We start from the raw sequence: 13,983 nt of genomic DNA on the forward strand, positions 1-13,983 counted from the left end.
CTTAATAAATAAAATTATATTTCTTCTTTTGTGACGTAATTAAAATTACAAATCAGTCAATTTAAACATCATCAGTCACAACAACTTTGTTTCCAGCCCTTTTAAAATATCCTTTTGATTTTACACCAATATTAAGAGAGTTGGAAACAAGTGAAGTACGCAGTGCAGAGTGCAATCAAACATACAAGCATTCATCATGTCAAGAATTGACCTGATGTCTTCAATATCTTCGGTAGTTCCTATTCCGTGACACAACAGTTTCCTGTCATAATGGCCGTTCCCATTCAAAAATGTTGCATGTTACAACAGTGCTAACAATAATATCTTAAAATACCTCACTTAGTTAAATTTACTGCAATGATATCGAGTATCTATAGATTTTGGAGTTATTTGTATTAAGAAACAAGAAAGGTGAAAAGTCACATACGTAATATGCTTTTTCAGTTCTAACTGAAACTTTGTTTCAATTTGCACACGAGAAAGGAAAACTGCATGGAGCTGCCTCAAAACAATGTGGTTAAGAGTCTGCAGAAAAAAAGAAAAAGAACAGCCTAAAAAACAAAAAAAAAACAAACAAACAAAAAAACAAAAATCAATGACAAATGCTCAACAAAAATTTGAAATACATTTGACTATGTACAAATATAACAGGAGAACAAGAATGAAACGACAGACAAGACAACACAGAGTAGAAATTATATGTATCTCAAAATTACAACAACAATAACAACAAAATAATGTAGTAGTGTATAAAAAAATTAGAAAAATAGAACTATTTATGTATAACGAATGGAAAACTTGATATTGTAAAAATTAACAAAAAAGAGCAGAATTTAAAAAAAATTATAAGAGAGAAATCAATGAATTAAATGCTAAGTAATATACCATACGTGAATAAGATCAGTTTCCTGTGCCATTCAGTTAAGAATAGCCTCTGATTTTGCATTCAAATCATGTACGATAAATAAGTATTTTAAGGGAACAAACAAGTAAATGATGAACCAACATCGCAAAAATGTCGGTCACCGTCAAATAATAGTGATCCATCACATTGACCAGCGACAGGCGGATTAATCTCTCGATTAGTCAACACTTGGTTGGAACAGGTCAACCATTGATGACAGCCTGGGACTGTTGGTACAGGTAATTTAATGTCGTCACCAGTTACCTGATTGTTGGCAATCTCAGCGCATGAATCTTTGATGTCAAGAATTGGGCCTAAAAGTAAAAAGCAAAAACAATGAGCCTAATTATTTGTGCGCTGACGTCACGTTCATGTCTTTTTGTCGTTATAAGTTTAGTTCTTTAGACCGCACATAACTTTTACGGACTCGCTTTCTCAAGCTACCGGAACACAAACACTTCTTTGCAGTGCATACATTGTAATTTGTTGCATTGCATGTGCCTGAAATATCTCTTGTGTAACGGTGTATGCCAAATTTATTACAAGTTTTTACCAACTTTGTCTGTTATACAAGCAATGGAAATGTATAGTTGCACGAACTTTACTTTAACTTCCGTAAAATAAATTTTAGATTTCATTAATGCATTTCTTTAATCTTATGAATAAACTTTTGGACACAAAATGTAGCAGTACGTGGCTACACTTTTCAAAATTCAAAAAAATAGACTTTTGCAACAAAAAATATGTTGCAGAACTAGGCAACAAATATGATAATACTTTCGGTACAATTTTGTTGCATTACACGTAAGAAAATGGTATGGTATATGCTGCAGTTTCTTCAGGTGTATGTAACGCAACAGACTGCGTCGCAAGCGCATGTGAAAAATGGCTCGTGGCCCCAAGGCTTTAGACTTCATTGAAGATGATCGCACTGTGAACATAATACACATTCCTAAGCAGTTTAGTCAATAACAAATTCAACCAACTTGGTTTAAGATTTCGAAAGATTAATAAGAACAAAATAAAAAAACTTACCATGCGGTCGGCCTGTCGTTGTGTTCACACATGTTCGGAAATATGGTGAATAAAATATACCATTTGAGAACTCGACAAATCCTGAACCGGTAAACGAGGTTAATTGGGAATTAGGACAAGATTTGCTAACACGAGTTCCATCAGTTTGACATTCCTGATATTTAGTTGGATCGTTTGCATCTGGAAGACGATCACCAGTGAAGCGACAATCCAGCGAAGTAGCTGTAAAGAATATGAAAGACCGATATGAACTAAACATATAGGCTAAATACAAATCGAATCGTCACTGAAAAACACCTTTAGCTATCGTGTTGTTCAATTAAAACGTTGACATGATCCATAACATAACATAGTATTTTGTATATAAAAAAGAACAAGATCAATGCTGCTAGTCCTAGAAAAAAGAGAGTACCTACCAGTACAAGTTCGCCCATCGCCAGTAAAGCCTGGATTACACGTGCAAGAAAAGCTGCCAAGCGAGTTTGTGCAAAATGCATTAGTATTACAATTATGCATACCCGTAGTACATTCATTGATGTCTAAAATACGTTAAAAAATGGTACAGTTAAACGCTTTGTAAAAGTTTAAGGAAGAACGCGGTAAACAAAACTCACCAGCACACGATTTTCCATCGCCTGAATAGCCTGCCTTGCAAGTACATAAATAACTACCCGCAGTGTTCGTACAATCAGCATTGGCATGGCAGTCGTTCGCTTGAAGACATTCGTCGATGTCTAAATTAAGAGCTTATATATATATATATATCACAACAACTTCATGAAGGCAAAAGATTTTCACTATGATGGTATTAATTTTTTTCTATTTTGCGGGTATTAAATGTCGCGAATAGTGTAAAAAATGTTATCATTTTTTTTTGTAAAACACTTAGTAATTTTTTAATGATCTTTTAAAATTTTTAAAGGATCATAAAGCCACATTTAATTTTATACTTCGTGTGTACATGACGTTGCCCGTTAGTCAAAGAATATTTTGCAGATATATATTTTGGCGAGTTGGCTTAATATCCGTAAAAAGCATGAAAATTAGTCTCCTCAAAAGAGATCAGTCTCACCATTGCAGAAAATTCCATTTCCTGTGAAGCCTATTCTACATGTACACGAGAATGTGTTGCCAACATTAGTACAGTCAGCATTCGCGTTGCAGTTGTTACTTGCACATGGATTTGCAGCTAAAATAGAAACACGGAAGATCAAACAAAATGACCAAATACCCAAACAAATATGTAAGCAGCATAACTGAACATGATAATATGACGCTCACTCCAGTTTCATCTCAGGTGACTTTTATACAAATGAACATCGACCTTTCGTGATAACATTGGAACATTACAATAATAACACAATGCAACTAACCTGTGCAGGTTCTTCCATCGCCTGTAAAGCCATCCCTACAAGCACATGTGTAACTTCCTTGTGTGTTTGTACAATCAGCATTCACAGAACAAGTGTTTGCATTACTGTTAGCGCATTCGTTTATATCTACAAATAGGAATAAACAGTTAGAATAAGGAGTTACATAACAGATTACTGTAATATGAACATGACATAATATCCCCCTGGAACAGTACGGCTTTAACTGGTAAACAAGCTGCATTTTACCATACTATTTCTCTATAAGGTTAATGGTAACAACAATGCATGCCTAATTTGTGAAAGAAGACATCGTTTTAGAAAACGAAAGGGTTGGGTTGGTGACAGTAGGAAGCAAGTCAAATATTTAAACAATGTACACGAAAAAAAAGTTGTTTCTTGATGATACTAAAAATAACCATAATTTTGCTATCCACCCTCCCGCTCCCCCCCCCCCCCCCTTTACCTCACCAGACCAAATAAAACGACTTACTATTAAGAGGACAACAGGGAAAACTAGAAATTCAACAACCTTTATGATTACTCTACTAAATTCGTCGCAATAAAATATAATACCAACTCACCGACACATGTTTGTCCATCACCAGAGTAACCAATCTTACAGGTACATGTGAAAGCACCAACAGTATTGAAGCAATTCGCATTAGGTGAGCAGTTATGTGTGTTCGTAGCGCACTCGTCGATATCTAGAGAATGTTAGAGCAGTACAGCTTGTGTATTAACATTTATGTCAGTCAAACTAGCAGGCTAATACAAATAAGGTGTGTGCCTATAAAAAGGCTAGCTTAGCCAAAGAAACAAGGTTTTGCATTCAAACATAATCCACACAGTGCGTTTGTGGTGAAAAACAAAACAGATCAAGTGAATTAGTTTGTACTCATGCTCAGTTGGGGAAAAAATTGAAAGATGAATTTAATTCCTCTAGTTAAACCTGAAAACGTAATCATATGGCTTTGTTTAAGTAGACTATCGCCAGTTTCCCCCATTTTGGTCTACTTGAATTTTTTGAATAAAACTTATCTTGATTACACTATAAGTTTGAAGATTATTTTACAAATTTCTCCGATTTTTAAACTCGCCTCCCTTTCTTCACATAAAATGTATCTAACATCTCAATCTGTTATAAGAAAAAAAATATCCCATGTACTCACCAGTACAGGTGACACCATTTCCAGTAAATCCACCTCTACATGCACATGAAAATCCATTGCCAATTAAGTTGTTACAGATTCCATTAACAGAGTCACAGTTGTCAAGATTTGCAGTGCATTCATTTAGATCTGAAATAAAGAAACGCAGAAAAGTATTAGTAAAATCTTAAAATAGTGTAAAATACTGCACCGGTTTTTTTACAAAAAAAACTTTGAAGGCAACGTAATGCTCAAATTTAAAGAAACATTGGGTGTCACATAAGCAAATTAGACGGATTTCAATCAGGGTCATGAAAAAAACTCTGCTTTAAACAGGTGTCCGCTATAACGAAAGTCTGCCATGTATAGATTTCACTTTATGTTAAAAAAATTCACGCAATGTTCGAAAACAATAGGTAAGCTAGGAATCAAACTACGGTGGAAGAACTTGTCCCGTCTCACACCTATAGTGGAAATAACATATTTTCTATACCGACGCAGTTAACTCCATTCCCTGTGTAGCCAGCTGTACATTGACACGTAAATCCTGTTCCAATTTGATTGGTACATATTGCGTTTGCATGACAATTGTCCGTGTTAAGTTGACATTCGTTTATATCTGAAACAGTAATACAAACAGTCACACAAATCCTACACTAGAGTTACTTGCCACTGTTTAAGAGGTGGTGATTTTAACATCCCGTTGAGTATATTTAACAGCCTTCAGAGGGAGGGCTGTTCCTTCACCACTGAACACTACCTTAGTTAAAGGCCCTGCCTCCAATACAAAAAACGCACGTAAATAATAAAAGTGGGAAAAAGTTATACCTGTACACGTTCTCCCATCACCAGCGTAGAATGGCTTGCACGTACACGAAAAACTACCTATTGTATCGGCACAATTAGCATTTGGTGAACAATCGTGTGTCCCAGAGGTACATTCGTTGATGTCTAAAAAGAAAACAACATCTTAATAATTCGCATGAAACTGCCAAAAAAATAAATAAAAACTTGTTAGATCTGCTTCTAAAAATAATACAAAATAAAAAAATTTTACTGGCAAAAGGAATCATCCAGCAAAAGGGAAAACAAAAAACAACAAAGGAAAACAAACAAACAAAAAAACAAAAGGGCGAAATTTAAAGCTGATGTTAAAAGGGATTAGAAAAAACAGTCAAAAATAAAGCATCGGGGAAATCAGAAACCTATTTCAAAAAACATTGTGTAGAATTGCTAGATTTAAATCACCTTTGAACAAACAAAAATCACGACAAAAATTGTAAAAATCACGACAAAATAGGAAAAATTGGTAACACATAACGCTAACAAGACTGAATTTACAGAAATTATAAATTTTAAAGCATAGCTACTTAACAAAATAGGAAAAATTGGTAACACATAACGCTAACAAGACTGTATGTCAGATACTTTTTTATATTTTTTTTTACATAAAACACTAAAGACATCCCAATGGCTGAATTTACAGAAATTATAAATTTTAAAGCATAGCTACTTACTTGTACATGTTACTCCATTTCCAGAATACCCAGCATTGCAAGTACACGTAAAGCCTCCATTCTGCGAATTACTGCATCTTGCATTTGGACTGCAGTTGCTGTTTGCACATGCGTTGGTTGCTGAAAAAAAATAAATAAATAAACAGGAAAACATAATGTTTACCCCTTCAGCAATCCTAATCGCAGATAATGGGAACACAAACTCCCCGAAGAATAATTGATAACCTTTATAAAAGAGAGTTAGAATAACTGAGGACAGAGCGCAGAGCAAATGGTACACTGCTACAGAAGTAAGCTATTTTAGCAATTACTAAGTGAAACAATAGAAATATATGCATCTAAACTCAATACAAATGCTTACCTGTGCACGTTTTCCCATCCCCTATATATCCAGGTCGACAACTACAAGTGAAACTGCCAACTGAATTGGTACAGTCGGCATTGCTGTTACAATCGCTCGTTCCACTGGTACATTCATTGATATCTATAGTGAGGAATTAAAACGCTACTTAAATCCATATTCAAAAGTTGCGTCATGTCTCAGCGTTTTATTATATCATAAAGCTGCTCGGAGGATTGTATTTGCCCACATACACGGAAACTACTTTGAAACACATGATATTCAATTAAAGGTACAGAGTTTTATGAAGCGTTAGCAAAGTGCTTTAGCTACACAATGCAATTCACGTCTACTTGCTGAACCTTAGCAAAATTGCACCTAGAACTTACCGTAATTTAAATTTCTTCATTACATGAACAGGGAGGTGACTTATTCAAACATTGTTAATGCTTGTACTTAAAAAGTTGGAAGTTTTAAGAACATACCTTGACAGGTTAGTCCATTTCCTGCGTATCCAATCCTGCAAGCACATGTATAACTACCAATCGTATTCGTACAGTCAGCGTTCAAGTGACAGTTGTTGAGATTGCTAGCTAAGCATTCGTTCACATCTAAAAGAAAATTGTCAGGTTAGTTAGTAACACATTTGTGTATATTTTGTTTGTTTTTGTTTGTGTATCCTTGTTTTACGAAACTTTTGCATGACAAGATACGCAGAGAACCTTTTCTTTCCCAGAAAGATTACTAAACATTGGGTTACTACCTTAATAAACGCCCTGAGAAATTTATCATTTCTGTTACAGAACACTAGCTACAATCCACCATAACAGTATAAAAGCAAATGCGCACACGTACAGATATAAAAATATATAGCAACTTCCACGAATTACCACTTAGTATTTAACCCTGGATGTGTGAAGCCTATCAAAAGTCCTAAAATGCCTCATCAGAGCAAAAAATTGATTAAAGCGTCACTAAATGTTACTAAAAATATTCTGGTTTTCAAAAATTATTTTTACTCACTTTTTGCATCAATAAAAAGTAATTATTATGAAGGGTGATGGGAATTATTTAACAAACAAAATTCATGTGCAAACCAATTTAATGACTTATGGTTAGCAGCAAGAACACAAAAACAACAAATTTTTATTCTCACATAGCCAATATGGCTGGCAGTGAGGCTTTTAAAATTACAACATTTTTACAACATGTTGAAGAAAGTATGGTTTTGGGAATTTTCTGTAAATTTTAATTGACTTTGATTTTATAAACGTTTCAATATTTGCTAATTTAGGGATATTATAGGGCTAATTTGAACAAACTTATGCTTCCAATGTTGGAAATGATAGAAATAATGAAATGTGTTGTATCTCCTTCGAATTCATATGGGTTTTGTTGTAGTTCACGATTTCCTAGAGTACCAGTCCTGCAGAACTTTATACATTAACCTTAAAAGTATTACCTGAGCATGTCACGCCATTGCCAGTGAATCCAGTATTACATGTACATGTAAAAGCACCAAATGTGTTCAAACAGAGTGCATTGGCATTACAATTATCACTGTTTTCGTTACACTCGTGGATATCTGAGAAGAAAGTAAACAAATTACCAATATGATCATCTCGCAGGTAAAGCGGATTATAAATTTGTTGGTTAAGATGTTTTTTTTTGCAAACATGAACAGCACATACTGCGCCTTTTTAAAACCATTTATTAAAGAGACAAAATCTTCGGCAGCAAAAATTTAAAAACATTGAGGAATTGCGACTGAAAAATTTTTTTAGGGTACATGATTCATTTCAAAAATTCTTTTTTAGAGTAAAAAAAAACGAAACAATACGGCCAAGTCTCACTTAGGTGTTGTTACGAAAAAGTAGTGTAAATTTACCTGTACATGTGAAACCATTTCCTCTGAATCCACCGTTACACGTGCATCCGTAGCTACCAATGTTATTCAAACAGGTAGCCTGAGGGCTACATGCGGCTGTACCAGCTGTACATTCATTAATGTCTAGTAAAAAAATTCATAAGTGTGGTAATACTGTATTAATTAAGAAGTTCACATACACTTTTATTGACCAAGTGTGACATATCAGGTCTCAACAAAGTTGTTCTGATTCTTCTGTCTTACAGACAGTTTATGTGGAAGATGAGCTAACCCAGTTGCAGAGCCAAGCCATTTGCCGAGATCTTGTCTAAATGCTATTTTCGATGAAATTTAAAATTACGTTTATATGTAGAGGCGAGCTGACCTGTTTACCGAGATCTCGCCTATTTTACCTGAGACCTCGGCAAGCAACCTGAATAAAACTCCATAAAACATTGACAATGCAGGTTGGCTCGCCTAGGCGAGATGATTTATTATAATCAAAATGTAACACCCCTAAAACAAAACAAAAAACAACAACAACAACAAACAAACAACACAAACAAAACAAACAAAAAAACGTCTGACGGGCGGATAGACAGACAAATAGAAGAAAAACTTCTATCTGATCGAAGGTGACTTACCTGAGCATACAATTCCAGTTCCAGAAAATCCAGGTCGGCAACTACAAGTGTAGCTACCAACAGTATTGGAACAAATTGCATTAGTGTGGCATATAGATTCCCCGTTTGTACATTCGTTCTTGTCTAAGAAATTAAAAAGTTTAATATTGTCGTTGACTATAGACAGATCATTCTTTATTATAACAAAACGTTTTTAACGACTTGTCACCCATAATGAGTAAATCATTAACCTAATCATTAACCTAAGTGGTCACACAGTTACAATACAGTAAATGGTTTCTTGTTCTCAACATGACTTGATGATCAACACCACCTTTAACTACATGTTAAAAACAAAATAAAATCTAGAATTTATTTGTAGTGTTGAAAATTAGTTTATCCAACTTATGAAACGTTCTCCCAATAGGTCTTGATTGACTTTAGCGATTAATTATAGTCCGTGATTCAATTAAAAGCAGTTTTTGAAAATAAAAGTCAGCTAAGATGGAAACATTATTACAAGTAATACATACCGTTACATGTTGTGCCATCTCCTTCGAAACCTACGTTACACGTACATGTGAATCCAGCGCCGATTCGGTTAGTACATCTCGCATTGGAGTTACAGTTATGAGTTCCAATGGCACATTCATTAATATCTGTAAAAAAAATGTTTAATTGAAAATACTCTGTAAATCTATCAATAATGCAATAAAATAATTAAACAACCGAAAAAAAAAAGGTCCCAGTTGATAAAACAGCAAGAAATTGGGAATATCCCCACTGTATGCATAAAACCTATTCAATGAAAAAATATTTACCTGTGCACGTCTTTCCATCACCAGTATAAAACGTCTGACAAGTACATATGAAACTTCCTTGCGTGTCGAAGCAGTTAGCGTTTGGAGAGCAATCATGTGTGCCAGAGGTGCATTCGTTTATATCTAGAATTTTAACGGTTTATCAATAAAAAAATTCTTAGTGATATGTTTCCAACAACAAAACACGAATACAGGAAGCGAAAAGACAATATCAACAACAGCAGTAGCTCATTAAGTATAGGCATTGATTCTGCATGCGAATTACAGAGAAACAAAAATTAGCATTACAGCTACCAATGCTGTTCAGCCGAAATACAATGAAAATAAATAAAATAAATTACAACCAAATAATTCTGACTTGCAACTGTAATTAAATATTGACTTACTAGTACAGGTAACAGTGTTCCCACTACCCGTTTTAGTATATCCATTAGGACAGTCACAGATGTATCCTACACCAACCAACGGAGTTTGCACACAAACTGCGTTGGTACCAGTACAAGGATTAGTAGTACATGGGTCTAAACGAATTTAATTTTTCTATTAAATCCACGTGCAACATAAATGTCTATATGTCAATATTCCTATTGCTTAAATGCATTTTACGGAATGCTCTAACCAACAAACACCTTAAAGATTTTACTAACTGAAAAATCAACTTTTTCTTCTTTTAAATGAGATTCAATTATAATTCTCTCTACATATTGCAATCTCTTACTTGAGCAATCAACTGAATTACACAAGACAAATCGGGAATTGTCACCAGGACATGCATTTGGATCATTTAAAGGGGTTGGATCGGAACAAGTTCGAATTTGCCTTCTTTGGCATTGTCCATTACTGATACCGCAGTTACTTCCATCATTAGCCCAGTTGCTCCAAAATCCCAGTACTGCAATGAAAAGAAATTGAAAGCAATTTAATAGCACATTGGCGAACATACCAAGGTTATATTAAAAAAATGTGTATAAAAAATTCGGCATAAAGTCAAAGGAGATGTTTGACAAAATCTTTTACCCTAACTGCTAAGCATATTCTTCAGGTGGTAGCCTTAGTATAATGATGTGAAAATTTATGTAGAACTTTTTTGTGCCTACCTGGATTACAGTTTGACCCAGCGATTGGTTCGCATGTTCTTGAAACAGCGTTAAAGTATAACGGGCGATTATTATTTCCATTTGGACAAGTCAGTGCGATTTCAAATTCATTCGAACAATTTAAGTATTGTCGACAGTCATGCGTGCTAGTGGACAAGGGGTGCAGTCCATCAGCCTTTCTGTTGCATGCATTGGCTAAAAGTAAACAAATAAGTCATTTCACACATGAGAACCGTAAAAATAGTTCTTTAATAATAAATTTAATTGATTGAATAATTTATTAAAATTACACACGTTACTTAAACTCTCCGAAGATCAAAATGCTCACAACATTCACAGGTCTTTTTTTCTGACCATTTAATGAAAATATTACATAAAAATATTAATGTTATCAAATCTTACATGGGCAAGCAGGATCTAAATTGCCTCGCCTACATCCACTTCCTGGAATGAACACATAGTCTGCACTGGGACAATCGCCGTTAGACAAAATGTTGTTAGGTGGACCCGAACAGATAAAGTAATCCTTGAAACAGGCCAAGTTTACAGGTGGGGTCAATGCCAGTGATTTTGAATAATCACCAGCCGCTCTTCCAACACAAAACTGATCTAAAACAGGAGAGTAATATTTACAAAGTAGTGGCTAATTAACACAACGAAAGACGTTTAACCTGATTGGTCTTTGCAACTAAAAAGAAACAGGAAGTTCTATTCCTCTTAACGAAAACAAACAAACTATTTTTCAAGGAAATAATTTAAAAAGACAACAAAAACAAGTAACTAAATCCAATAAAGCGTAAGTAGGTTTCAAAACAAACTTTTGAAGTATCCGGAATAAAAAGAAACATAAACAGTCAATTCTTGTATTAAGAAATGTCTCCCGATCAATGTACATGTAAAATAACAGAAATTGAAATACTTAAAGGGGCTACGAAACAAGCTCTTGATATTTGACTGATTACTGACTTGCACAAAAGTCGAGCTTATGTTTAAAAATAAATCTTTGAGGAGCAGAAAGACATCTGCTATTAGTCTGTTTATTACACACTGTCATTTAGAATGTGTGCAAATGTAAAGTAACGTCAATGATGAAGATCTTACTGGAACCGTTTCGTAGTTCTTTTGAAGAGAAACATGATCCTGCCTGTTATATTAACAATTATGAACCATTATAAACAACTAAGATATGTACCTCCACAAGATGGGGGTGTGATTTGGCAAGTTGCATTTTGGAATTGTTCAATTGAAATTCCTTGACAGGTTGAACCACCACCAAGAGGTGTAGGATTGGTACAGGAACGTGTTCTTCGTTGTAATTGCACACCACCTGTGCCACAGGTAACGGAACACGAGCTTCCGCTGACATATGACCAGGAAGCCCACAATGAAATACCTCCATCTACAAACAAGTAAAGACATTGCAAAAGCCACCTATTTGCACTCTGACAGAGAAAAAACATAGTTCGCACTATTAATGAAATATTTCGTTTAAGATGAGAGCAAATAAATTATGACGTGCACAGGAATAAAAGAAAAGTATTTTCGGAAATATTTTGTGCATCATTCACATCTCTGAGGATGATGTGCAAAGTGAGGAATTATACATGCTCTCAAACACAAGTTTTCAACGCAAGTATTACCAAAAAGGTTTCCCTACCTCTCCAACATCCTTGAGTTGCAGGTAATGTAGATTGGCATCTCCTTAATGCAATGTTATAGAATGGATTTGCACCACTGCAAGTAGCTGAAACAGCACCCGAGGAAGTACAGCTGAAATAGCCTCTACAATACGATTCACGGGGATCATCTTGGAATGGAAAACCGTTTACAGTGATTGATTTACCAATACAGACATAACCTAAAAAGAAAATCATTTAAAATTGATCTACAAGATTTGTTGTATCAGTTCCATATTTGCACGAATATAGGGTTTGAAACAGCTTTTCAAAATGTGGTTTCGACAGATTACTGTAGGACTGTGCTTAAACATCAATGCTTTTGCGTCTCTTAGGAAGTGTATCACAATAACACTGAAGATCGGGTGTTGAGCAACAGTGACGTAATACAAGAGATGTCGCATGGTAATTATTGATTTTAATGGGAACAAATAAAATCTAAATAAAAAATAAGCCAACCTGGGTATCCACATGATTGGGGTGCATCACCAACAATACATTCCCAAACACCATTCCTGAATCCAAAATATTCACCAGTTGCTGAGATCTGACAAGAGCGTGTTGTTCGATACAAATTTGAGCTACAACTGTAGTAACTTGCACTACATTGATTTCCTGCTGTTAGTGGATAATCACCTGCTCTACCTTGTCTTCCACCAGGTAGACAGTCAGGATCTAAATAGGTGTAACAGACAATCTCACTTTAATAGATTGACTTAAGCTGTCGAAAAAATACAATCATAGAATTTAATATTGGCTTTGCAAAGAGTGAGCTTGCAGCGAGGGGAAAAAGACAGTACAATTTTAAATTAAAAATATTCGTTTTATTGAGCACAGGTACAAATTGTTCTCTAAATGATACAAAAATGATGATAGTAAAGTGTTTTTTAAAAGAATTTGGGTGACAACGAGAAATGTGTTAAACAAATACAAGTTAAGCGAATTATAGTCTAAAATAAATTTTTTTATACGCAACACAATATTAAGAGTTCTCATCAATACGAAATAGTGTAGTATTAATAGTATTACTTGCCTATAGCTTCATGATTTCACCAAAAAAAAATCGCGAGCTACTTACGTTGGCACCTGAGGGCATCAAAGTTCGGAGAACAAGAAGCGCCATTGAAGTACGTGTTTGGGGCACATGTTCTCAGCAGCGTAGTTTGTGATTGACATTCATAATATGTTGTACAAGAATTGTCACCATCCAAACTCATCACATGACCATTAGGTCGTCCAATACAGCGATAATCTAAAATAATTCGAATAATCCTCGCTTATATGTAAACATTAACTGAAGTAGCAAACTAATCTCAACCTACAATTACACCAAGCTAGTTATACGTAATAAGATACCTAAACTTTGACCAATTAACATTTTGTTTATGCCTGGTTTCATACGACGTTTTATCAATACATTGATTAATAAAACACTTTGCACATAAAAAAGGTAATTTAGGAAATGATAATACATGAACAAACGTTCAAAATAAAAATTGTTTTTTTTTTTGAAGCAACAACGCTGACGATTTAATGACAAAAAGTAAAACACATGGATTTATTATTAGAGAAAAAGCTGTGT

The 13,983-nt window shown here is 34.6% G+C and overlaps 1 protein-coding gene across 4 annotated transcripts in view; it reads right to left on the reverse strand.

Moving 5' to 3' along the window:
- LOC130629089 (SCO-spondin-like) overlaps nucleotides 1-13,983 on the reverse strand; it is a 41,149-nt gene continuing 27,166 nt past the window's right edge. For all 4 annotated transcript variants that reach the window (XM_057442189.1, XM_057442187.1, XM_057442188.1 and 1 more), the window contains 26 exons: nucleotides 13,480-13,653; nucleotides 12,861-13,076; nucleotides 12,383-12,583; nucleotides 11,918-12,124; nucleotides 11,128-11,334; nucleotides 10,726-10,920; nucleotides 10,347-10,520; nucleotides 10,015-10,149; nucleotides 9,629-9,751; nucleotides 9,341-9,466; nucleotides 8,829-8,951; nucleotides 8,206-8,328; nucleotides 7,780-7,902; nucleotides 6,803-6,928; nucleotides 6,339-6,461; nucleotides 5,978-6,097; nucleotides 5,289-5,411; nucleotides 4,954-5,079; nucleotides 4,482-4,610; nucleotides 3,894-4,016; nucleotides 3,313-3,438; nucleotides 3,012-3,128; nucleotides 2,554-2,673; nucleotides 2,356-2,478; nucleotides 1,940-2,161; nucleotides 1-1,218 (listed from right to left, as the gene is read on the reverse strand). In XM_057442189.1, coding sequence (XP_057298172.1) covers nucleotides 974-1,218; nucleotides 1,940-2,161; nucleotides 2,356-2,478; nucleotides 2,554-2,673; nucleotides 3,012-3,128; nucleotides 3,313-3,438; nucleotides 3,894-4,016; nucleotides 4,482-4,610; nucleotides 4,954-5,079; nucleotides 5,289-5,411; nucleotides 5,978-6,097; nucleotides 6,339-6,461; nucleotides 6,803-6,928; nucleotides 7,780-7,902; nucleotides 8,206-8,328; nucleotides 8,829-8,951; nucleotides 9,341-9,466; nucleotides 9,629-9,751; nucleotides 10,015-10,149; nucleotides 10,347-10,520; nucleotides 10,726-10,920; nucleotides 11,128-11,334; nucleotides 11,918-12,124; nucleotides 12,383-12,583; nucleotides 12,861-13,076; nucleotides 13,480-13,653 — 3,950 coding nt within the window. In that variant the 3' untranslated portion in view covers nucleotides 1-973. The remainder of the gene's footprint in view (nucleotides 1,219-1,939; nucleotides 2,162-2,355; nucleotides 2,479-2,553; nucleotides 2,674-3,011; nucleotides 3,129-3,312; nucleotides 3,439-3,893; nucleotides 4,017-4,481; nucleotides 4,611-4,953; nucleotides 5,080-5,288; nucleotides 5,412-5,977; nucleotides 6,098-6,338; nucleotides 6,462-6,802; nucleotides 6,929-7,779; nucleotides 7,903-8,205; nucleotides 8,329-8,828; nucleotides 8,952-9,340; nucleotides 9,467-9,628; nucleotides 9,752-10,014; nucleotides 10,150-10,346; nucleotides 10,521-10,725; nucleotides 10,921-11,127; nucleotides 11,335-11,917; nucleotides 12,125-12,382; nucleotides 12,584-12,860; nucleotides 13,077-13,479; nucleotides 13,654-13,983) is intronic.

This window comes from Hydractinia symbiolongicarpus, chromosome 15 (genome assembly GCF_029227915.1).
Source record: "Hydractinia symbiolongicarpus strain clone_291-10 chromosome 15, HSymV2.1, whole genome shotgun sequence".
Taxonomy (NCBI): Eukaryota; Metazoa; Cnidaria; class Hydrozoa; order Anthoathecata; family Hydractiniidae; genus Hydractinia; species Hydractinia symbiolongicarpus.